The following is a 23,755-nucleotide window of genomic DNA, read 5'->3' as shown; positions in this document are numbered from 1 at the left end:
AGAGATCTGACTTGCTTACCTGGAGAAGCATTTATGTTGTGCATTTTCCTTAGAAATCATTTCTGAGGCATAGCTAGGAGGTTGAAGTGCAGGTTTTCATTTCAGGTTTCGAGCTGAAGAAAAGGTTTTGCAGGAAAGCAGTTTATTATCTTTATACCAACCTTTGTTTTTCCCAAAGGATTCTTATTAAAAATGGGATTACATGGGAAGTGGTAACAGCTAAGATGTGAGAATTGAGTTTAACTGGCTTGTAGTCACTGGCACCAACTTTCAATATTTTTATCGAGCAAAATGAATGTGTGTGTACAGATTTACACAATCAGAATTTTTTAAGAATATAATCATACTGACAAAGTTTTTATTAGAAAGATGGATTCAAAAAAAGTCTTAATTCATTTGCTTTTTTTTTAGTTTTGTTGTGTGCGTACATGTGTAGGACAGTCTTCAAGGAGGCATAGGGCAGTTTTTGCTCCCTCTGTTTTTTCTTCTGCTTCAGGCACTTGACTGAGTGCTACTTCTTTCTCTTACTGCATGTGTCATGACAGCAGTGTCTCTGTAGATAGATGATGACTGGGAGGTGTCTGCCTTACTTCTGTATGAAGCAGGCATTGCAGGTGGGGGCTGTTATATGGCCAGAAAAGGTAATGCTATTCTGTCAGATGCAACTTGAAGATAATTATTTAGCTCTGATGCCTCTTATGATGAGGTGTGCATCCCTGAATGCTGTCTATTGGCTGTAAGCTGTTCCCTGCCCCACTGTTGTAAGAAGTTATGATGTATTAGACACAGCAGGGTATGGAGGCTTGGAGCTAAGCATTAGACATCCAACATGAGTCAGTGTGAATCTAAAGGTTACACTTGGAATCTGGGGAGCAATCGCTTGATCCTTTGCCTAGAGAGCTGCTACTCGCTGCTGCTTTGCTGCAAGGATTTGGTATCCTTGGAAGATGTTGCTGTGTGAGAGAGGGCTCAGTCCCGTGAACCAGCAGATGGGGGGAATGGGGTGGTATAAGCTGTGACTATAAGTCTGGGCTCGGTGGGACTACATCTGCTTGGAGCCATTGTCAGTATCACAGTACAGTTGCAACTGCTGCAATCTGCCTAGCCCTATGGCTCATCCTGGGGAGAATGACTTGTGTGGGCAGGGAGAAAGGGAGGAACGGGGAAGAGCAGCTTGGTACTCAGCCTGTGCAAGGAACAGAGGCTAAGAAGTGATCATCTTGAAATCAGAATCAGTGTAGGCATAAATTGAAATTTTAAAAGGTTGCTGAGGCAGTCAGCCTAAAGCAAACTGCCATAATCTTAGTGAGTCATTATTGCCAGGAAAATCTCAAGCTAACTAAGCACCCCAAATAGATTTTTCCTAAAAGCATCGTTCTGAACAAGAATGGGTACAAGGTGTTGCTTCTCTGAGCCTGCTTCCACCAAAATCTTTTTGATTTGTGAAATTCATCTGGTCCAGGCATGTTGGCATGGCACATAACCTGCACGGTTCTGATGCCCATTCAGCTCTGTGCTAACCTTTTTTGCCTTGTTTCCAGGACAGCCTGGAAAGGGATGTGCCAAATCATTGAGGCAGAACTGATGTGCTTGGATAGGGAGTACTGAGCTAGCTGGGTGTATCCATGAGCTGTTCAGAATCTGTCTGTCACCCATGTTGCTTTGAACAGATTGGGCACCTGACAGTTTTTGAGGCACCTCCCTTTCAGTTTCTTCAGGCAATCCCCTGTAACCCCCTTCCAGACAGCACTTCATTTGCAGATTTTTTTACTGTGATCTAAGTGGGGAGATTTCCATTCTTCCCACTAAATAAATGTGGTCGTTAAAAAGGCATTAAATGATTAGGGAGTGCCCTTAGGCGTAGCTTCAGAAGTACAGTTGCATAAAGGCTGTAGTAGCCACAGGCTCCAGTGGGTCTGTTCTTGCTTGCTGTTCTCTGTGCTTGTGAGCAAAAGAGCAAACGAGCAAGAGCAGTGATATGCGTGTGATCTCTTTCCTACAGGTTCAGATGGCCTAGGCACGGGAGCTGGGCTGTGAACGAGGTCTTTGGCCAGAAATATCGGTCATGTGGGAATCAGTCTTAATAAGGAAACTCTTCCAGATCGATATAAACAGTGGCCAGCAGAGCTGGGAATGAGGGCATGATTCCCTCAAATCTTGTTACCTAGTATCCCAGGTAGTGCAGGGTTTCCTCTCTTAGATTTTTGGACAAGGTTAGCTCTATGTTATCTGAAGGTTGTTTCTCCTCAGGTGACCTTTATTCTCACTGTGTTCCATTTTTTTTTCTTCATTAGCAGGACAGGCTAGGAAACTTTTTGGATTAGTTTTTTTTTTTTTTTTTTTTTTTTTTTTGTGGGGAAGTTGAGTGCTTTTGGATACCTGTGAAATAGCGCAGGTAAGCTAAAGCACAGAGTTCTCTCATGTTTTGCTTTGTAAACTGTGCTATTCCTATGAAGATTTCCCACAGGTCTCATTTGGTGATGCATCCTTAGCCTACTCTGATAAAACTGCAGTAATGACAGGCTCTGGAAAGACACAAGTAACAACTCACTTATTTCCCCTATTGCCAGTATTTAGCAACATCAAACTCCTAACAGTTACACCCCCACCCACACTAAACAAGACATCAAAACAATGAAAAACATTTATCACTACCTGCAGCCTGTTGTTAAAACTGTTCTCTCCTAAGCCCTCCTACATTAACATTTCTCTCTGTCTTTGGCTGTTCACTGAGTACTGGCTCACAGCCCCTCAAAATTGGAGTATCATACGGTCAGAATTGTCTCTGATCTGGTGAGTCACTGTTGATTTTCTCTTACTCTTGATTTCTAATGGAGAAAAGAAGTTTCAGTTCTGGCGAAGCCTTTTCCTCTTTTATGCAAAAATAATAATATTGCATGTTTTATTGCCAACCGGTCCTTACTTTACTGCAGCTGTAGATTTACAAGACTTCAAAGCTGGATGATTAAGACACGGTTTTTATTTGTAGCCAAGCAAGCCAAAAAATCTCAACTTCAAAGGAGGGGGTGTTCTTTAATGTTGTGGGCTTCCACTTTGTGCTTAGAAAATGAGGTTGCTGGGGACGATGCCACATGCAGCAAACAGGCCACATAGCTGCTGCTCTTGGAGGAACTGTTGGCTGCTGCCTGGGAAGAACAGAGCACACCCAGCAACATCAGGGTGTTTGGCTGCTGCTTAGGTCTCTTTGTGTGATAATGAGCTATAGGACTTTAAATGTATTCTGTTGCTATGCTCAGTGTTTCTCTCTTGGTAGGCCCCCCGGGGTGACGACAAGTGAGATTTGGGTTTGAACTCTGCTGCATCACCTATTTCCTGTGCTGGATTGTCTTCCTCCTCTGATGTGCTTGCAATGTGGATGATTTTATGGGTGTTAGGAAGAGGCAATCTCAGTGAAAATAAGTGTTCAAACCTACTACATTGTGGTTTGAGGGGAGTAGGGACTGGAAGTAAAGGTGCTTTACATCTGACAATCATGTGAAATGGAGCCCTCATGTTAGTACTTCATCTGGTCAGCCATGCATCACCAGTTCAACCTAGTAGGGCTGAGGGAAGAGCAACTTGGTAGCTCCATTGTTAGAGGGACATAGGGATTGTGGTGCAGCTTTATTTCCTACTCTGCAGCTCAGACAGTATAACATGACCCTTTCTGTTTTATTAAGTTCCTTTTCCGTGTGTATGGTGGTTGTTCTAGTGAAGAAAACAGAACAAGAGCCTCGTGATGAGGCAGAAAGTGGGCTGGGTAACTGTTACTTCTTGAACCGTGCAGGGTATTATTTTCCAGAAATATTTCACTAAGAAATTAGACTCAAAATCCCTACAAATAAATTCCTTCCATACTCTGGCAATGTAGTGAGATGCAGATACATTGTGATGATGCACCTGGGATCAAGGCATGTTTTGGTCGAAGGTGGTGCAGTGTGGATCATGTCTGCATGGTACTGTGTTGAGCACTTGGTGATTCTACGAAGCAGAGTGCTGAGTTCCATGGGCCTATGGGTGCTAAAGGGACTGGCAGGGCCCCGGAGAGTCATGGCTGTCATTCAGCAAAAAACTTGCAGAGTCATGTGGCTCTGGTGCAAGCATCCCTCATCAGTATTAAAATCTGAGTGAAACTGGGGCTTTATCCAACCAGTATCTAGGCATTTGTGGGATCTAGGCCATGCTCTCTCCAGGGCTTTGGGACTCGCTGGCCAAAGAGACTGCCAAGAGAGGCAGAGTTGGCCAACACACTGCTGTGACTCTCAGTGAGCCATGCATGTCTGCTGAGAGAACAGTGACTTCAGCTTGTGAGTTAGAGCTCTCCACGCAGAGGATGTGCCAGGCAACCACTAGGGCTGCTGAGTGAGGGAGCAGTTTTCTAAGACACAATACACTCCTAATTTCTAATGTGGCTTTCCTATTTCAAAAGCACTACTTTGGAGAGTGTTGGGGGAGCAATCTTCATGCTGTTCAGCTTGCTCCATCTCATTCTTTGCTTTCTGCTTTCTAGGACTGGTGTTGCCTTTGCACTTGTACACCACAAATATTCAAAGTGTTCCTTTCTGTGTGATTATCAGTGTTTGGTTAATCTAGGGTGCCTGGAAGTAGTAGATTTGTTTTTCATTCCTGGCTCTGCTACTGAATAGCCAATACCATCCTGCAGTAACTTAGTGTCCTTGTATCTCATTTCTGCATTGGTGTGTAGAAATTTCACATTGTGGAATTTGAAAATTGCTTTTTTTTTTTTAGTACAGAGAAGGCATTTCCCTGCTGATGCACAGTATAACTTCTGGAAATAATTTTAAGCTCTCTGTGCCTGTTTCTCTTTAGTTAAAACCGAAACACTGGTATTTATTTCTGTGACAAGTATTCCAGCAGTGCAACGTATATGATTTCTATTAATTTAAACATTCACGAAAATAACTTCCATTTGTATGTTGTTGCTATAAGACTGTTTGCAGTGATGTTACTATTTCTTATCTGAGCTGTACTGGATATCTGTAACTGGACAGAGAAGTAACAAAACTGGATTGGAGGGAGCTGAGTCTTAGTGTAAGGTATATGATATGAAGAACTATTTTTGCTGTGTTTCCTTTTGAGAATCAGACTTAGCTAATGTTTAGACTTTAACATGGACAAGCCTAGAACATCTGTAAGCACAGAATGTTTTACTGTGTGTATTTGCATACATGCACACTCTTTGTAATCATTTTTCTGTAATGCTTTCATGCCTGTGTACACATACCACCTAGTTTACATTAAACAGGAGAAGAGAATTATTAAACCTCCTGTAAGTCTGTGTCTCTCTTAGATGCAACTGGTTAGTACAGCAGAGACCGCATTGGCAAAGCATTAGTATACTTAGTTTACAACATCTATGGGTTTTCACTTTCATGCTGTGGACCATTGAAATAAAAATAATAGTGACAAGCAACTTTCTTTGTCTTAAAAATTGGTTGCAGTCACAAGATGTGCAAGCTTAAAGCTATGATTTCCCTCCTTATATGTTCTTTAGGGACTTTCAAGTACACATTTGCTCTCAAAAATAAATAGGGAAGGAAAGAGGAAGCAGCTGCCATACTCGCCTGATACCTTCTGCTACCAGACTGGGGTTCAGACAAATCATAAAGCCATCTGTGATGTTTTTCAGCCATGTAGACCATTAGACCAAATGCTGCTTCTATTTCCAGAGCTTCCCTGGCTCCCTGTGTACCACAGCTTCATTGTAGATACATAATTCATTATGTGGAAAGCCACTGTTTTAATCTAATATTAAAGAGGCAGCAGCTCAGCAGGTGTCCCCAAGGTAAGGAAGGCCACATGCTGATGGCAGCAGCTGCTGGGTTCAAGCTTATCAAGATTATTTATTTTATTTTATTTTATCTTGAAACAGAAGCAAAGGCTTTTTAATATACCATGCCATTGGCTCAGAATATTCCCATCCTCTGTCTGTTATCCTGCCTTTGACTGCAAAGACAAAAATTCTTATAATGCCCTGTCTATGATGGCTGCGTACAGTTCTGTGCTCTCAGGAGGGAGCAGGGTGAAGAGGAAGAGGCTCACAAGGTGGATGCACCGTGCTGCCTTCTCTCATCAGTGCACGAAGTAAGTTAAACATATCTGTGAGGCAGGGCCACCAAAATCAGCATGGTCAGAATGGCTTTACTGCTCCTGGCAGCATAAAAATACCCAAATTCATTGTCTTAAGAGAATATGCTAAGCAGTAAGGCTGATATTCCATTGCACTCATCCAAGTGCTAAGATTGCTGCGACCTAAATCAGTATAATCAGATCTAATTTTTGTAGTTAATGTCATTCTGGCAGCCCAACTGGAAGCTTTTGTGTTTGAGTTCTTTATCACAACATGCAGAAAGCAAAGCTTCACAATTTCTTGAGATAACATTTTGTCATCTCTGTTTGAATGTCATAAAACATACTGATAGTTAGTTTTCCTCAGCAGAACATATGGAATACACACATGTAATTGCATGCAGTATACCTGCCCATCCCTTTACCTGGTACTTATCCTCAGCTGAGAGAAAATTCAGCCTCTGAATATTCCCGGTTCTCTATATAGACTTTTCACAGGGTAACATTTCTTGCTGTAGCAATAATTTTGGAGTACAGTTACAGAGTTTGGCCAGCCAATGTGAACATTCATGCTGCAAATATATTCTTGCATGGAATGAATTTCCTGTGCAGACTTCAGAACCTGTGGAACACGTTCCCATGACTCCTAGGTTCCTCTAGGTTGCCTTGTTAATAAACCAGAGCTGCTTACAAGGCTTATGATCAAGCTTTGGTCATTAGCCTTTGCTTGAAACAGCACAGAGACCTGTTAGTTTGTTGGCACTCCTGCAGTCTGTTTTCTATTTGATACATTTGTGCCACAAATCACTAGATAGTAGCATAAGTTGTTTTGGAAGGCCTTCTGGCAGTGTATTGTGGATCTTGGAGTCAGCCTGAGCTTTATTACTTGTGTGTACAATGTCGAGGTGAATGTGTCAACTGGCAGAAGAGACAATGCGTGTGAGCAGGCCTTTGCCTGTAAAGGCGTTGAGATGGAACAGAACAGAGGGGTACGTACATCTGTAATATCCTAGTATGCTTTAATGGCAGTGAATGCTGCAGACTGGATTTCCTCTGGGAAATTGAATCTTAGAGAAGGGCACCCTGTGCAATGCTCCCTTTAATCTCAGAGGGGAAAGTCCACTAGCTGAAGACATTTCTTAGGATGACTTGTTGCTTACATACCAGGCTTTTTTCATTTATTGTTTAAATCATATCTAAATCAGCAAGTTGTTTTTTTTAATGAAGTTATATCTGCCAATGATTAACCACTTCAAATGAACTTTTATGGGCTTTTTGATAATACTATTAACGAGGAGGAATATGTCCACTGCCACTGGATGGAGACAATTTGAATTGATTTTTCTATAGCTTTATTCCGCTAGCAGCCCATTGACAATTGTTATAAAGCACAAAGATTTGAGGCCCTGCTTTGTGCATCAGCGTAACCTCAATTCCAATAGCCATCCCTGAGTGTGTTCCAAGTCTGTAATGCTTAGCCCAAGTGACAAGTACTGATTGTCCTTTTTGCCAGTCAGCACTGTTGTCATAAGTGAAAAGTAATGTGTTACACAGTCCTGTTTAGTGCATTGGTTAACCAGTACATAGCCAGATATAGGAGACTGCTATAAATCTGCTATTCTATGCAAACTGTAGGAAGACTTGGATCAGAATCTCTCATGTAACATTTAAATTCTGCTTTAAATCAGCAATGCTAGCTTTTTTCCCCAAATTATTTCCTTTTATGAAAGGCATACAGTATATATTTTTCTGCATTTCAATTCCTTTTCTGCACTAATGTAACAAATAGCTTTTTTTTTTTTTTGAAAACAAAGTCTGTAAGTGTTGAGTCCTTAATGATAGTTCATGTATTTGCTGCTGCCAAAACCGTGCTTGTAAAGCTTCAGTCACTTCACTGAAGAAAATAATGTTTGTAATTGGTTGGCTTGATTTTCTGAAGAACTCTGTATTCATTCTACAAAGAAACAGAGTCTATACTGGCTTAGCTGAGAGCGCTGCTCTCTGCAGCTGGAACTATACCAGCTGATGGCTTCAGCTCACTTCTGCTTCATGTAGAGTCTCGAGCACTGATGAAGATGGCAGACAACAGAAATTCTTTAAAGAATTGCTCACTATTTTCAAGTTTCATTGTGGAGTTAGGTGCAGAGGAGAAGAAGAATCAGGCTTATGAGAAGCAAGGGGGAGAAGAAAATAGTTTTAGTGAGACTTATTTAGAAGGCACGAGAGACGTTTCATTCTTATCAGTGAGCATACCTGGAAAATGTGAGCACAACAATCCCAGAAGAATATAGAAGTTGGATATTATCTTTCCAGTGTGAAATTGTAAATAATTATAATAATAATAAAATAAATAGATCTGATTTTGCTATTCTGATGTTGTAGTAACTCACTGCTCATCAGAATTTAAAATTTCCCTCAACTGTTGTCCCTAGTATTGAAGATTTTAAAGAAATTTGAGAGCTAGAAAATAGCTTGCGGTTACTTGGTAATGCATAAAAATTATCCAGTCATCTTCATTTAGGTATTTCAAAACATGAAGGATCATCATCTTTGGTCAGGAAGGAATTTCCTCCTTAAAATAGTGTGTAAACTTAACCACAGTCGGAAAACATAATTTGAGACGTTCCTCAGAAGTGTACTTCTAGCATTTGCTGCCTTGGGAACCACACTGAGCCGTGTGGCCAGCTTTACAGCCACTATTTTCTTTCATTTATACATCTGTCATTTTGTTGTACCCTCAAATTCCTAGTTGTCTTCTGTGCATTCTGCAATGTGTCCTGCAAGGGCTGGTGTACCCCTTCTGCTAGTGGGCACCCAAGTGTGTATCTTCTGCTGGCCTCAGAAAATGCCTGTCCTTTCAGTCCGGATCCAATGACAAGGACACACAGGGTCAGAGGTTCGCATAAGTTGGGCAGTTGCACACTTCATCATTTTTTAAGGGTTGAGTTCACTGCAGTTTTGTAGATCTCGAGTGTATTGAGGAAAGGCTGAGGAGTTAGTTTTCTGAACTGAGAGAAAGGAGGGTGAGGGAAAGCATCCTCCTTTTGGTACAAGGCTGTCTGGGAACATGCTGGGTAAAAAAGCTGCACAACCTTTTCTTTCTCCCTCTCATCACCCCCACTTGAGACCTCAGACTTTATATTTTTCAGGACTGGGGTGGTTTTTGGAGGGGAAGAAATCTTTTTTTTTTTTTTTTTTTCTCTCCCTTTCTTCACAGAAGAGCAAAAGTTGCCTTTCATTTTAAGAAAGACAAAAGATAAACATAAGATAAACAGCCTTCTAAGAGCTGGTGGTGTCAAATAGGCTTTGAAGGAAGAGTTTTTTGCAAATGAAAGAAGCTGAACCACAAATACGCCTGGGCTCCCAGTACCTTGTTTTCCTGTAGAAGCTTTCATTTTTGTGGATACCAAGGAGCCAGATACCTGTTGCTTGGCAGGCAAATAATGTTGGTATCAGCAGAAGCAATGCTGTACCCTGTATTTTTCTGCTTTGTCAGCAGGTATTGCTTCAATACACAGTGACCATGACACTGTGCACTGAGAGCTCCACCTAAGAAGCTGTTATTTCTACTATGATTCAGGTTTGGAAGTCAGTGTATTTAGTCTGCACAGTGATTTCCTATCAGGAAACATGATTTTAATCAAGCCACAAGGGTTTAATTGATTTGATCAAACTGTCAGTTATTTTACAGCCTCACCCCTGAAGCATAATTGGAGTTAATTAGAGTGTAGTTACCTTAGCATTCCCACTCAGGATGCAACACACAAGTCACAGCAGAGGTAAAGTGGTTTAATGCAGCTCCCAGCAATTGGTGGTTCAGTAGTTTCTCTTTGTGTTATCACTGATAAATTCCTATGTGAAATGGTCCTTCTGACTTCCTAAACTAAATGTGAACATCTTGGAGAGGTTTCTGCATTTTCTGCTACCTAGTAGAAGCTGACATGAACAAATCTCAAAGTAATAATAATGCTTAAACACAGCTGAGAGCATGTTTCACAGGCTCCAGAAACCTTTGTGGTCAGGGAGCCAGCAGGATCTTAGTCAATGGTCTTTCTTTTTATGGAGCAAAGTAATTGTGGGCAGGAGCTGGAGGGAGTGGTGTCTGAGCTGTGTTGGTGCAAGAAAGATGCTGTGTTCTTAAGAAAAATAATGTATTCAGCAGATGTGTGTTATACCTGGGCTCATCTCAGCCCTAATTATTTGGCTGCTCCAATGGAGATGGCCGTCCCATAGTTGTGCATTCAGCTTAAGTAAGTTCAGACTGTACGTTTTAGCCACAGTGAGCAGCACATCCCAGGCTAAACAGTTATATCCTCACAAAATTTCAGATTCTTGAAAACAAAGAGGTTATTCAAAGTGAATGATAGCGTTAACCTGTTCCTCTACTTTAATTGGCAAGTCCAGAGCAATGCAGATGACGCCTACCAAGAAAGGAATTTCCACGCAGGAGTTAAAAACAAAGCAAAGGTCGAGTTCACTTGATACCATTTTTATATATAAAAGATGAAAGATTTAGCCAAATCTGCATTTATTGCTTATATTTTTAGAAATCATATACTTGATTCTGACAACTGAAACCAAAAGCTAGCCTCAAATTTTTAAGGATTTTCTATAGCTCATGTATCAGTACAGAAAATCTGTAGTGCCTCTATTCATGTTAAGTCTTGTCAGAATTTTTGCATAAGAAACTATAATTCTGAGCCTTAATCTCTTTGCTGGTGCTTCTTTAAACCTGTTTAATGGTATCTGAAATTCACTGCAACACTGATCTGAAGCCACAGAAACTATGGGGGAGGACAGGTGACAAGGCCTCTAAGTTAGGTAATGAACAGCAGTGGCTTTAGGCTGTTAGACTGCCATTATTCTCTGGGACAAGGTCTAAGATCTGAGATCTGAAAATCACTTAGGGACTCAAGAAAATTCTTTGCTACAACTTCCAAAAATTTGATCATCTACTTTAACTAGCATTAAGCCTGTGGGATTTAAAAGTGTTTAAGGAAATTAGGATTCATATTTGACTGGAAAGTCAATTAGAGTTTAGTGCATACCTCTAAATTTTCTTCCTCCAAGAAAAATTAAAGCATGTCTATTTATGAGCTGCACCTACTCTGTACAGTAGAAGGTATTTAAGCTTTTTTTCCTCATTGCTGCAACCAAAAGAAAGGCCCCTCAAACTGATCCCAAGCTATGGAAATAAAATACCCATTCACCAAAAATAATGCATGTTTCTTTAGGAAAAAATAAACCAAGACAGAATAAATTAGTTTTCATCCAAAGCATGTTTCTTTTATTTGCATGCTGTGTAAGATTTCAAAAATGTGAATGGCAAGTTTACTCTCAAAATCCACGTCAAATTTGGGTATCACACGTGTGTGTGTGTGTGTGTGTATATGTGTATATATATATATGTATATAAGGGTCTGTATGTAGATAAAAATATAGAAAATACTCCAAGCAGATGTCATTGTTCACTGTACGGCTCAATTCTTCTATCATTCTCTTGTAGCTCCTTTTAATTTTCCCTGATTTTTGTCTTCTGTTTCTTGGCTCTTTCACTTTTCTCTTACAGCTTTTCCTCATGTAGCCTAAATGGAGCATTTCAAGGACAGTTTTCTATTTCTTGAAAGTTTTTTCTCCTTTTGAAGGATCATCCGGGGGGGAGGGGGGAACATCAGAAAAAATGTAGAATTAACACTGAACATACTGAAATTTAAACTGCGTGCTTTAAAGGGCAAGTTAACTCAAAGTTCAGATATGTTACATTATTTCATGCTCCTAGAAAATCTGGGGACAATGCAGGGGAAGAGGCATGCTCAAGACAGAGGGTTAGCCAGAATCAAAGGCAATGGCTGACAAAATGGAATGGAGTTTCAGGTGTCTAATCCAAGCACTCTTAATGACCTCTTGCTGACTTACTAATATTTCTTCTAGCCCCTTTCATAATCCAAAGATCAAGGCTATTAGTTTTTCTTACTGTGCAAAGAAAGATTCTCCCTTCCCCCAGTACAACTGCCCTTCACCTTGACGACATTTATCTACCCCTTTTTTCAGCTTCTTACATTATAAGGGGACCTCAGAACCCTGAATCTGATCGTCACCTTTAGGACAATCATGAAGAGCAGGTCAGAGAAAGTGACTCATTGCAATTGTTCTCTTCAGCTGTTGGCTGTTAGTTTTTGTCCATTCGTCAAGATCTTTGTTGCTGCTTGTCTGCAATCAAAGACTGCCCGTCACTACTTGTTGTAGTATTGAGGGCAAACGTCCTTTGAGCCTTGTCTTTCCCAGACACTAGCACTTTCATAACTCAGCCTTGAAACTGCCTTTTACCTCCCTATGTGCTGCAGCAACATGTGCGTGGGCCAACTCAGTTTCACCCTACTGGAAATGCCACTCTGCTATCCACACCAAAGCAGTGCAAACATGTAAATACGCACACACACACAAGCATTTATAGTTATGTAAATGTTCAGTGAAGTTGATATGATGACAATACATAAACGCATCAGTAGGCAGAACTATATAAGAAATGGGGGAAAGGCAAACCAGATGTGGTGGAGGAGGGAGGGAAATGATCTGAACAAAACAAGAAGCTGCCAACTTCAGCAGAACCTGAAAGCAGCTTTGCTTGAGAATGTAAATGTTCCTCTTTTTACACACAGTGAGGCAGGACTACCTCCTACATGGAAGTCCAGTCCTATTCCTGCTGAATTTCTGTTTCTACACTGAAAAAGAGGATGTAAGGCTTAGCTCCACAAATAGCTCAAGGCTTCCAAGGTTTCCTCATTGGAAACAGCTGTATAGACGGAGGGCTGTCCTGAGATCTCTTGGCAGGAGCACAGGCAGGACAGGTACATATGGCATAACGTTAATCTTAAGCTTTGTGCTTTCCGATGAATGCATACCAAACCATGGTGGCATCAAGGTGCCTGCACTCTGTGTTGGCAGTTTTATTTTCCTCTGATGTGGAGCTGAAAGTAACTCTGGGAAGGGCTGGGATGCTGCCCCTGGCAGTCCTGAGCTAAGCAGAGCTGGTCTCCGAGGGCAATCTTGTTTGAGTGAGGGCTTGATTAAAGATGAGTGAGAAATTCTGTTCAAAGGAATGGAAAGCCCTGGTCTGTGTTTAAAATAGTTAGCAGACTGTTCCTCACATCGTGGTGCTGAGGAGGCAGGGCCCCATTTCTTTTGTGCAGCAGCAGTGCTTTTGTGCTGCAGGGCTGAAGGCTCTCAGCTGCTCAGTGCAGGCAGTGGATCCCTGTGGGGCACAAAAAGAGGTGCAGCATCTGACAGCTTCTTGTCACTGGGATGGGCAAAATTAAAATTCCATATCCAAACATTTCTAGACGGAAATCAATTTTAAATTGTTCTATTTCCAAAAGACAAGTGTGCTTGAATCCATAGATATTTGAATTGTTCAGTTGTGTTGTGTAGTTTCAGTTCAAATCTGAAACTACTGTTCTGTGTCTGAGCTCGGAAATAAAAGCATTTGTGAATTTCCAAAAATGTTCTAGATTTCTATAGAAGATGTAGTGGAAAGGAATTTTTTTTCTTTTGTTTTGCTTTTAAGATCTAAATATTTGAATCTAGCTGTTTCTCTTTCTTGAAATTACTAAAACTCAAAAGCAGTCAACTTCTACAACATAGAAACAAGTACCTGAACTTTGCACTTTAGGGAGCTCTAATTCTGCTCATTGCGTCAGTGGTATAGTAGTGAAAGGAGCCAGCAATGTGCAGAAAGGAACAAGATTAGAAAGTCATAAAAGAAAAGTTATTTATATGTGGGTGTGCTTGCTCTGTCACTGCTTATTCATCTTATGCTAACATATGAGGCTTCCTCTGAGAAGCAGTTCTGAAGTTCTGGTTTGTACACCAATGTCCCTGCACAGAGTTGTATTTATCTGCTTGTACTCTTGTGACTAGTCACTACTGACTCTCCCACAGACAGCTTATAGGATCATGACCTTGCTCCAATTTAAAGTTCAGTGGGAGAAAGCTAACCACAGAGGAGCTGTATGTGTAGTTTTTGGCAGTCTCGAGCCTAGGTTCTGCAGCGTGCACAGGAATCATTTTGTTTCCTATCCTGTTCTTACTTTTTACAGGCTCTTAATAGAAATACAAATATTTTTCTCTAAATGCTTGCCTGAAAAAGTTCAAAAAAATTTATAAGGCATCTGTTGGGTTCGATGTAACATTTTAAGGGCTAAAGAATGGAGTCGGGTCCCTGTGGTACAGTGATTCAGGGGGAAAATGCTGAGATGCCACTTCTGCAGAAGTTCAGTCAGATGTAGTCTTCATCTTTCTCTGCTTGTTATGCTTCATATGGCAACCTTTGTATGCACTAGTTCAACTGTTCTTGCAAAACTTGCAGTCTGTAATTCATTCTGAACTAAGTCTCTTCTCTCTTCTTGTACTTTGTGGTCTAGCTGGGCAAGACTTCATTTTAAATTTAAGAATGGGATTTGTTTTATCTTAACCAGACTCAGTTGTTTGCCGGCAGTATGACCCATTCAGCACATGCATTTATAAATACATGGATGCTCTGTTAGACTCCAGTAGAGCTAAACAGCCCATTTTTCAAGGCCAAGATATATCCAAATCAACTGGCAGCTATGAATGCCTTGACTATAAGGTTTGCAGTTGCTGGTAATAAAAATAAGGCTTTAAAGCTAAGAAACTAAGGGGATAGCTGGACATCAGCCAGAATATTGCGTGTCTGATTGAGGTGAAAGTGGCTAGTGTAGTGTTACTTAGGGAGTGAAATAAAGCAAAGAGGTGTCTGTTATGGGGTGAGTGGAGTCCTTTGAGGTCCGGTGCTCAGTTGCCCATCTCATTTCACTGCAGCACTGAGATCACTGAGATTGTGTCTCTCAGCCAGGCCTATTGGAAACTGGGGTAAAAAGAAGTTCTGGAGAAGAGGTGTGAAGAGAGACCCTGCAGAAGAGTTTCCCATGACTTTTGGCTCTGTAGGTAGAGAAAAGAGAGTTGGAATAAATGAAGAAATGAGTTTTTGGAGTGTTTGGGCCTGGCAGTGCAGAGACATGGTAACGTGTCAGGGCCTGGAAGAGGGCCAAAGGAAAAACACAGGTCCACATTGCATACTGCTTTTAAATCTGGGGTGGATACTGGAGCCAGAGCACAGCTTGGTGTTCAGTGCCTCTTGCAGCTCTTCTGCTTTGTATATCTTAATGTGCAGTTTTGGGTGGCATGGTTTAAGAAAGACAAAGGGCTCTTAGGGAGTGGACAAAGAAGGTATACAAATAGAATCTAGAGAGCAAGGTGTGTGGAGAGTGTGGCTGAAGTCCTTGGGTTTGCTCAGCACAGAGCAAGGAGCTGAGGGGAGCCCTCATGGCAACTGCAGCTCCTTACAGGGAGCAGAGGGCAGCGCTGAGCTCTGCTGTCTGTGGCAGCGACAGGGCCCGAGGGAACGGCATGGAGCTGTGTCAGGGGAGGGGCAGCTGGGGGTGAGGGAACGGTTCTGCTCCAGAGGGCGATGGGCATAGCCCCGAGTGCTGGAGTTTGAGGAATATTTGGACACTGCTCTCAGACGTAGAGTTTGGAATTGAAATGGTCCTGTGTGGAGCCAAGGGTTGGACTCCGTGGTCCTTATGGATCCATTCCAACTCAGGATATTCTGTGATTCTGTGAATATGAATTATTCATTAAAATCAAAATGGGAGACTGTCTGGGATGGTGCTGTAAGGAAGGAATCCTAATTTGGATATATGTGAGGAAAAAAGATCCTGCCTTTGTTTCCTAAGCTGCGTGCCTAGTTCCAGGTGGCCTGTCTACTCTGTTCTTTACTGAGAGATTGCCTCAGTTTCCTTTGTTCATTGAATTGCCACAGAATCCTTCCCAACGCATTTCACACTACTCTTTTCACTTTGCAAATCAACACATAGTCTATGGGTGATGATAGGCCAGGAGTCACTTAATAGTGAGAAAAAGCAATTCCATGGCTTGCAGGCAGCTTCCAGCTTGCTCCATCCCCCAGATTAGCGAGAATTTATGAGCCACACGTACAAGTCAGTTGTGCAGAAACCACCGTGTACTGCTCTTATCTCTGGATCCCATAGACAGGCTGCTTTGGCTGCTCAGTGCAGACTGAGGGCTCCAGCTTGCTGCAAGGTACTGGAAGCTGCGTAAGCTGGAGATGGCAATGGTACAGCAGCTGTGATGTCTCTGTGGCAAAGCCAAAGGCAGTTTCCATAGTGATGGTTAAGCTCCAGGCCACTGGTGATGTAGCTGCTGCATTGGACAAGATCAGCATCTTCTTTACACATAGGCTGCTCTAATGAAGCTGTTAGGTGTTTGTGTGGCCTTATTTGGTTGTATCCAGCTCTGGAATGTAAAATGAGAGATGAGAGGAAGGTTTAAAGTGGCTGAAGTAAGTACTCAGCAAAAAAAAAAAAAAAAAAAAAAAAAAAAAAAAAAAAAAAATGTTTTAAATCTTAGAGCATCCTCAAATGACTGTTGCAATAAACAGCTTGAGTGCACCTAGTATTCTGGTCAGTACTTTCTGTGATATCGCATGCCAATGTTAATAGCTCCTAAGGAGCTATTATTTTCAAGCTGGAGAATTAGATTTGTGTTCCCAAGTCCTACTTCCTCTTCTAAAACATTGCGGCTGGATTGGATCCAAGACCAGAATGTGTCTCTTTCTATATCAAGACCATACATTTTCAGGGACTTGAGGAAAGCAGATGGTCTTGCAACTTCAGTATCTCAAACACTGAATTGTCCTAGGATTCCCTTGACCCCTCCTTCTGGATATCTCAGCACCTCAGCATAGATATATGAAATTAATTTCGAGCTCCTTCTGCAGGGTGCTACAGTCTATGGTCTCCCTTTGTTTACTGCTGGGGCAGCAGGCACAATATCTCCAAGTTATGGAGATGCACATTTTTTACTTCAGCTTTGAATTCTTATCAACCTGCTTTGTGAGTGCTTCAGCATATGAGTAGGAACTGTGTGTTAAACTGTTCAATTAATATAATTATTTGATAATTTTGACCCAGAATTTTAGTAGTTTTAAACATTAATTGTTCTCTTGTGAGCTAGAAGCTAAAATAAGTTTATGTTTTGTCTTTCAGGTGGTGCGGGAGACCGGGAAAAGATGCCTGTCAATCATGAAGCTTTCCTGCTCATGGCTAATTCTCAGAATGAAATGGAAGATTGGGTGAAAGCCATCCGACGGGTTATATGGGCTCCTTTTGGTGGAGGTATTGCAAATAGCTCACATGCACATAAATTAAAACATTTGCCTCAAGGTAAAACATATTCTTGTGATACTAGGATATGTGTAACACTGTAAAATCACTGAGATGCCTAGATAATCTCTTGATTTTCTAAAGTGTTTTACAGCACGGAGATTGGGTTAGGCTTTTTTGCCAGGGAATGGAAGGGGAGGTCACATCCACACTGTAGTACTCACAGTCAGAAATGGTGGTAATACAAAAACATCTCTATTGTCAGTGCCCGGTTTCTTAAAGCTGATAACTACTCTGTGGATATCTCTTATTCTTGTGGACATAAAAGAGTATGTCCGGTTTTCTCTGGTTTCTACCTCAAGGGCAGATGCCCATCTTTAACCTCCTCGCAGCCAGAGGCTGCAAAACTCTTTATTTGGTCTGGGCCTGGTTGTGAAGACTGAGCTTCCACTGGCTTGATTGTGGGGGAAAAAGAACAGGGTCAAGTTGGGAGAGCACTGTAAAGTGTACCATAGTTGACAGTCTCTATATTTAAAATGAATAAAAATTTTGATACCGTACCACAGTCTTCAAATTCTCAAGTTGTAAGATCAGATGGACGTTTTAACAGTGTGGTACAGAACAAACGTTCACAGATGTTTTCTGCTGGGTTCACTGTTAGTGGTAGCAACACTTTGAAGTGGCTACTGATGGCCATCCATGCAGATAGTGATAGCACGTATAGATAGTGATATCAGCCTCTTTTAAGAGGTTAAAGATAAAGGATGAAGATATTTAAGGATGAAAACTGCTAGATAAGAGTTAAGTAATACAATTAGCTTTGCTGAAATTCAATTAGTAATTCCTGAGACTAGGATAAAAAAGTTATCAGTGCCATTGAATTTGGCTGAAGTAAGGTTGCTAAGAAGATCCAGCTGGCTTAAGCTGCCGTATAGAAGTGAAGCATAGTTGGAAAGAACTGAAATTGTGTATAGAGTTTTTATCTCTGGATCAAAGCTACTCGAGAACATGGCTGATCAGACTGGCCTTAGCTCTCTGCCTTGCTACTCAAATTCAGCAGCCTAAATCTAGCTTTGTTATGTCTGTTATACTCTGCAGTCAATGCTACGTGAGCAGATTCTTATCCTATGGTTTCAGCACTCTTCTGAATTGATTGTGTACTGTCTGCAGTGGGCTTCTCCCACCTTGCAACTATGTTGCCACCACATTTGGTTTTACTGATACTAGTGGTTATGCTGTGCAGAGGGAAATGACCTGGGAGAAAAAAAAAAGTGGGAGTGAATTAGTTTTGAGATGGATTGGCTTCTTCACCCAGCTGTGCAAGCATGAATAGCAGCAGTTCTATCACAGTGAGGGCGGTGAGGTGGAGAAAGGCATGCTTGTTCATTCTGGCTACAGCCCACACTTCATTTGGCTTAAACAAACCATGGAACTGCATCCTCAGTCTCTCCTCACAAAATGTTTATAGGAATGCTAATAACTGGGAGATAGTTAAAACATCCAAATCATTGTTTCTAAATGATCAAGACTATCCCTCCTTCGTCAGAATCAGAGCAGGTTGACTTCTCTGTGAGTGAAATCCCAGCCTACCTCAATTGTGGGAGGACTGTAAACATAGCTGTCTCTGTTTTAATTGAATAATTTGAAATCTGCTTTGCTACTGCTGCTAGTTTGAGAGCCAAGTCTTATCTATCGACACTTTTTAATATATGGCGCTAAAGGAATGGGAGTTAGGAATTATAATGCAGGCTTCATTATTAATATGTAAATATCCAGCTCTGGAGAAGGCTAATATGGTGTAGAAATGAATTATGCCAAGATAAAATGAGAGGCTTAGCCCCACTTTAATCTTTGCTGATGTATTGAAGAAACATATAAATCAAAAAATTGAAGGTATCTTCTTATGTGTTGAGCTGGACACATGAACTATGTTTAAAGGTGAACGGCAAAGATTTAAAAACCAAACCAAAACAAACAAACAAAAAAACCCGGCAAGTACTCCAAAGCTGCGGAGGATCTGAAATCATTAATAGAAGACATGTTCAGGCCTAAAAGCCATACGGAATGCATTTGAAATGCGGTCTTAAAATAAAATCCTAGAGTTCCCAACTCTTTTAAAGAAGAGTTCTCCTGTTTATGGAGAAAATAATTTGGAACCATTTCCCTAAGTTTTAGGCTTCTGAATTCTTGAGTCTAGTCCATCTCATTCAGAGTTGAGATTTGAGAGTAAGCTGTATGTTTTGAGTTTACATCTTCAGGAATAATGTTTTTACAGAGGCTCGATACAAGTGAATTTTGGAGCACATTCTGACAGAGTGTTTAAAATTGTTTCCTCTGATCCTTCTTACCTCCAAGAGGAACAAATTTTGCTCTGTGTTTACACCACTGAAAGTTTATTTAGAAAAGTCCCTCTGAGCCTTACAGTCATGTTGTTCTCTGGATGCTTTTTAATATGGAAGCCTTGTAGTTGTGATATAGTGCTAGAAGTATAGCCTGCCCACAGGCTTGGGTGAGAGTGAGCCTGCCAGCATCCTCTGAAATGGGACGTATGGAAAATACTGGGAGTAGCGAGGTGGGGAGGGGATCTTTCCTCACTCTATAAATCGGCACTGGGGTCGTACCTCCAGTCTGAAGAAGAAATATGGCTGCTTTAAGGAGGTTCCTTGCCATATATCTCTTACTTTTCATGTCTTCTTCATTTTTGTCTTGTGTAAGTTTTAAAACACAATGTGTCTCAAGCTGAATTTGGGCCTGGTGGTACAAAAGCGGAATTTTTCAGTGTCCTGAGCTGAAAGCCATGAGGTGCGTGTAGCAATCTTACAGCCCAGCACATGACCAGCACTGCGTGGGGACAGAATTATTTTGTGTTAATCATGTGCTGTGTTTGTATGTTTCCCTCTGTTTACTTGCTGGTTCTTGCCATGAGCAGTTCCTTGCTCCTCTGCCAGAAATGCATGTCCCAGCCCCTTTCTTTCTCGATTACTTTATCCTAATTCCTCCTCCTTGTTATCCTAAGCTTTCATCAGTTCCTTGTGATGGAAGGGGAGTAAAACAGCTGGAGGGAATGTGCTTCCCTTAGGCAAACAAGGAGAGCTTTACCTGTGAAAGCATAATTCTGAAGGAACTCCATGACCTTTTTTTCATGTGAGAAGAAACATTTCTGAGGAATGGTAACTTTTTAACCAATGGACTATGCAGAAATGTCCACTGGGAAAGCTGCTCTGCTATCATTAATTCCAATTTCTCTATATGGACAATGCTTTACATTGGATTCTTTGGATTCTTTCTTTTGCCAGCAGAACAGTGCAGAGGAAGATTGTGCTGGCAGTCAGGACCTTACGCAGACCATGTTTTATATTTGAGGAGAGCTGAGAACGAGAGGAGGATTTTCCAAGGTTTAAATTAATACCCATCTCAGTGTCATTATTAGTTATGTAGGGGTAGTCCTACATAGACCTAATGAAGTATCCTATTTTTACATAAGTAAATGTCTTTGAGATAAAATCTGCATGAAAGAAAAGTTACTGTTTTGAAGGATCTGATGTTGTTATTAGATGCACGTCCACAATGATACCAGATTCTTTAGGAACTTTGGTATTATGCTAAGTCTTGTGAGTTTGGGGTTTAATTTTTCTACCTGTTAGGTGGGGATTATCCAATAACACCATCATGACCACAGAATTGTATTTGTGGATTTAGGATGCTAAGATATCACAGAAATAAAGAGCAAAGAGGTGCCTTCTGCTCTTCTATCTGTCCAGTATGAAGACTGAGAACAAATTTCTGCTCCGTGTCTGGTTAGAGGGCTCCCCTAGAATGGCAGACTAGGGGATTCCTGCCTGGGTCTCAAAGAGCCCCCTCACTTGGTTGCAGGGTGGGCTTCTCTTGATTAGGTTCCCACAGGTGTGTGGGGAGTGGCACTGGGTGTTTGTTGTGTCTATGTGCTGTTATCTCTGCATGGAGACAGCTGGCGCCAGGTTCAGCTTATCAGTGTTTGCTCTTCAGTGTTGTCTCATAGTAGGAGGTGGGCCTAACCGAGGGGAGAGAAAGAGAAAAATGATAGGGGTTATGAGTTCAGTTATCTGCCTAGGACTAGGAGATGCATGAATAATCTGTGAGGTGATGCTGGCTAGCTTTACCTCAGGCAGATGTATTAGAGGAAGTTACACTTGTGGATATAGATGTTCAGATGCAGAGCTGAAGTTGGGAGCAGATCTTGCCATCTGTCTGAGCTGCTTGCAACATAGAAAGTTTTAAGGTTCTAAGATCTTTCTCTGAGATCTGATTAAGTTACTTTTTTTTTTTTTCTTTTTTTCTTTTTCTTCTGATCATCAGATGTATCTGGAGCTTTTATTGCTTCTTTATGCCCAGTGTATTCCATCACCATGACACAACCTTGAGGTAGAATAAGGCTGTTGTCCTCATTTTTTGTCAAGGACGAATTTGAAGTACTGAGCAATCAAATAACTTGCCTGAGGTAACACCGAGTATCTGTAAAAGAGCCACTCTGGAGGCGTCACTCAACAAGGTAGATAGTAGTCAAACCCTGGGACTCAGAGGAGCAGTTGTTTCAACTGTTCAGAGATATGCTTGAAAGAGTCCTACGGGATAGAATTCTGGAGAGAACAGGGGTCTAGGAGAGCTATTTGATTTTCAAGAATTTTCTCCTCCAAGCTCAAGAACAGTCCACACTCATGTACAGGAAATCAAGCAAAGGTGGAAGGAGGCCTATGTTGATTAAAAAGGAGCTCCTGACAATGCTCAATCCTGAAAAGGAAGTATAGGAGGAGTGGGAAAAGGGACAGGTGAACTAAAGAAAACATAGAAAAGCTGCCTAAGCATGCAAGAATGGACTTAAGGAAAATAAAGTCTACATGGATTTGAATCTGATGAGGGATGTGACTATCAACAAGAAAGGCTTCTTCATTATATCAGCAATAGAATGAAGACCAGGGAAAATGTAGGCCCACTACTCAAAGAGATGGGAGACCTGGTGATAAAGAATGAAAAAGGTGCTAAGGTACTCAGTGCCTTCTTCACTTCATGTTTTACTGCTAAGATTTGCCTTCAGCAGTCCCCAGTCCCTGAGGCCAGTAGGACAGTCCTGAACAAGGAAGTTCTCTCCTCAGTAGCAAGTAATCAGGTTAGGGAACTCTTAAAGAAAATGGATGTACACAAGTCAGTGGGACCTAATGAGGTGCATCCACAAGTGCTCTGGGAGCTGGCTGACAGCCGTAATCTTACAAAGGATATGCAGTTGTTGGAGGTTCCACTCCCATCTTCAGCAGAGGCAAGGGGGACCTGGGAACTACAGGCTAGTCACCCTTACTTCTGTTGCTGGGAAGGTAACGGAACAAATAAACCTAGAAACTGTTTCCAAACATATTAAGATCAAAAAAGCGAGTGAGAATAGTCAGGATGGATTTTTGAAGGGGGAGTCATGCTTGACCAACCTAGTTACATTCTGTGATGAAATGTCTGGCTGGGTAGATAAGTGAATATTGTTTATCTTGACTTCAGCAAGGATTTTAACAATTGTCTTCTGTAACATCCTCATTTAAGGATAATACAGTAGATACATGGACAGTGAAGTGTACTGGAAACTGGCTGAACCGCAGTGTATGAAGGAATGTGATCAGCAGCCCCAAGTCCAGCCTGCAGGCAAGTAAGTTGTTAGTGGTGCACCCCACGGTCTGATGCTGGGAGCAGTACTGTTTAACATCTTCATTAATGACCTAGATGATGGGACAGAGTGCACCTTCAGCAACCTTACTTACTGTTTCTGGGAGGAAGAATCAGATGGTTTTACCATCATTCAGAGATACCTCAAGAGGATGGAGAAAGAAGTGAAAAGAAACATCATGAAGTTCAACAGAGTCCTGCACCTAGGGAGGAATAACTACAGGCACCAGGACATTCTGGGTTGACTGGCTAGAAAGCAACTTTTCAGAGAAGCACCTGGGATGGTGATGGATGACAAGTTGAACATGAGCCAGCAATGCACCCTTGTGGCAGTGAATGCCAGCAAGATCTTGTTCTGCATTAGGAATTTTGTTGCCAGCAGGCTGAAAGAAGCAATCCTTCCCTGCAAATCACGGTGGAACTTTTAATACAAGTTCTGCTCTGGAAGGATCTTGTACTCCAATGGCTGCATAACTGATAAGATGTAAAATATGTCCAAATTTAAGGCCTTCTCTTTCTCTTTCTCTCTCTCTCTCTCTCTCAAACAAACAAACAAAAAAAATCACAACTGAAAAACCAAAACCTTTGAAAAGAATATTGGAGAAGATTCCTCTTATAAGGAAGATTACCTCTGACAAGAATATGGAGGATTTGAAGAGGGCACAGTCAGAAGGTTTAAAACAAGCAAAAAGGTTTTTCATACAGTGCAGAATTAATTACGAAGCTCATTGTCACAAGATATGGAAACAAAAGTTATAAATGGGTTCCAAATAGAATTA

At 41.4% G+C, this 23,755-nt stretch overlaps 1 protein-coding gene across 5 annotated transcripts in view; it reads left to right on the top strand.

The window, feature by feature from the left end:
- The window catches only part of ARHGAP22 (Rho GTPase activating protein 22), a 123,223-nt gene that overhangs the window by 62,687 nt on the left and 36,781 nt on the right, over positions 1 to 23,755 (top strand). For 4 of the 5 annotated variants that reach the window (XR_014884902.1, XM_019617624.3, XM_085230175.1 and 1 more), the window contains one exon: positions 17,178 to 17,354. Coding sequence is in view for 4 of the 5 variants with exons in the window: in XM_019617624.3 (XP_019473169.1) it covers positions 17,178 to 17,354 (177 nt within the window). In the remaining variant the exon portion in view is untranslated. The remainder of the gene's footprint in view (positions 1 to 17,177; positions 17,355 to 23,755) is intronic. The other variant, XM_010714469.4, reaches the window with a different exon arrangement.

The sequence above is a fragment of the Meleagris gallopavo genome, chromosome 8 (genome assembly GCF_905368555.1).
Source record: "Meleagris gallopavo chromosome 8, MGAL_WU_HG_1.1, whole genome shotgun sequence".
Classification (NCBI taxonomy): Eukaryota; Metazoa; Chordata; class Aves; order Galliformes; family Phasianidae; genus Meleagris; species Meleagris gallopavo.
Note: the sequence above shows the minus strand (reverse complement) of the source record. Positions and strands in the feature narration are given on the sequence as shown.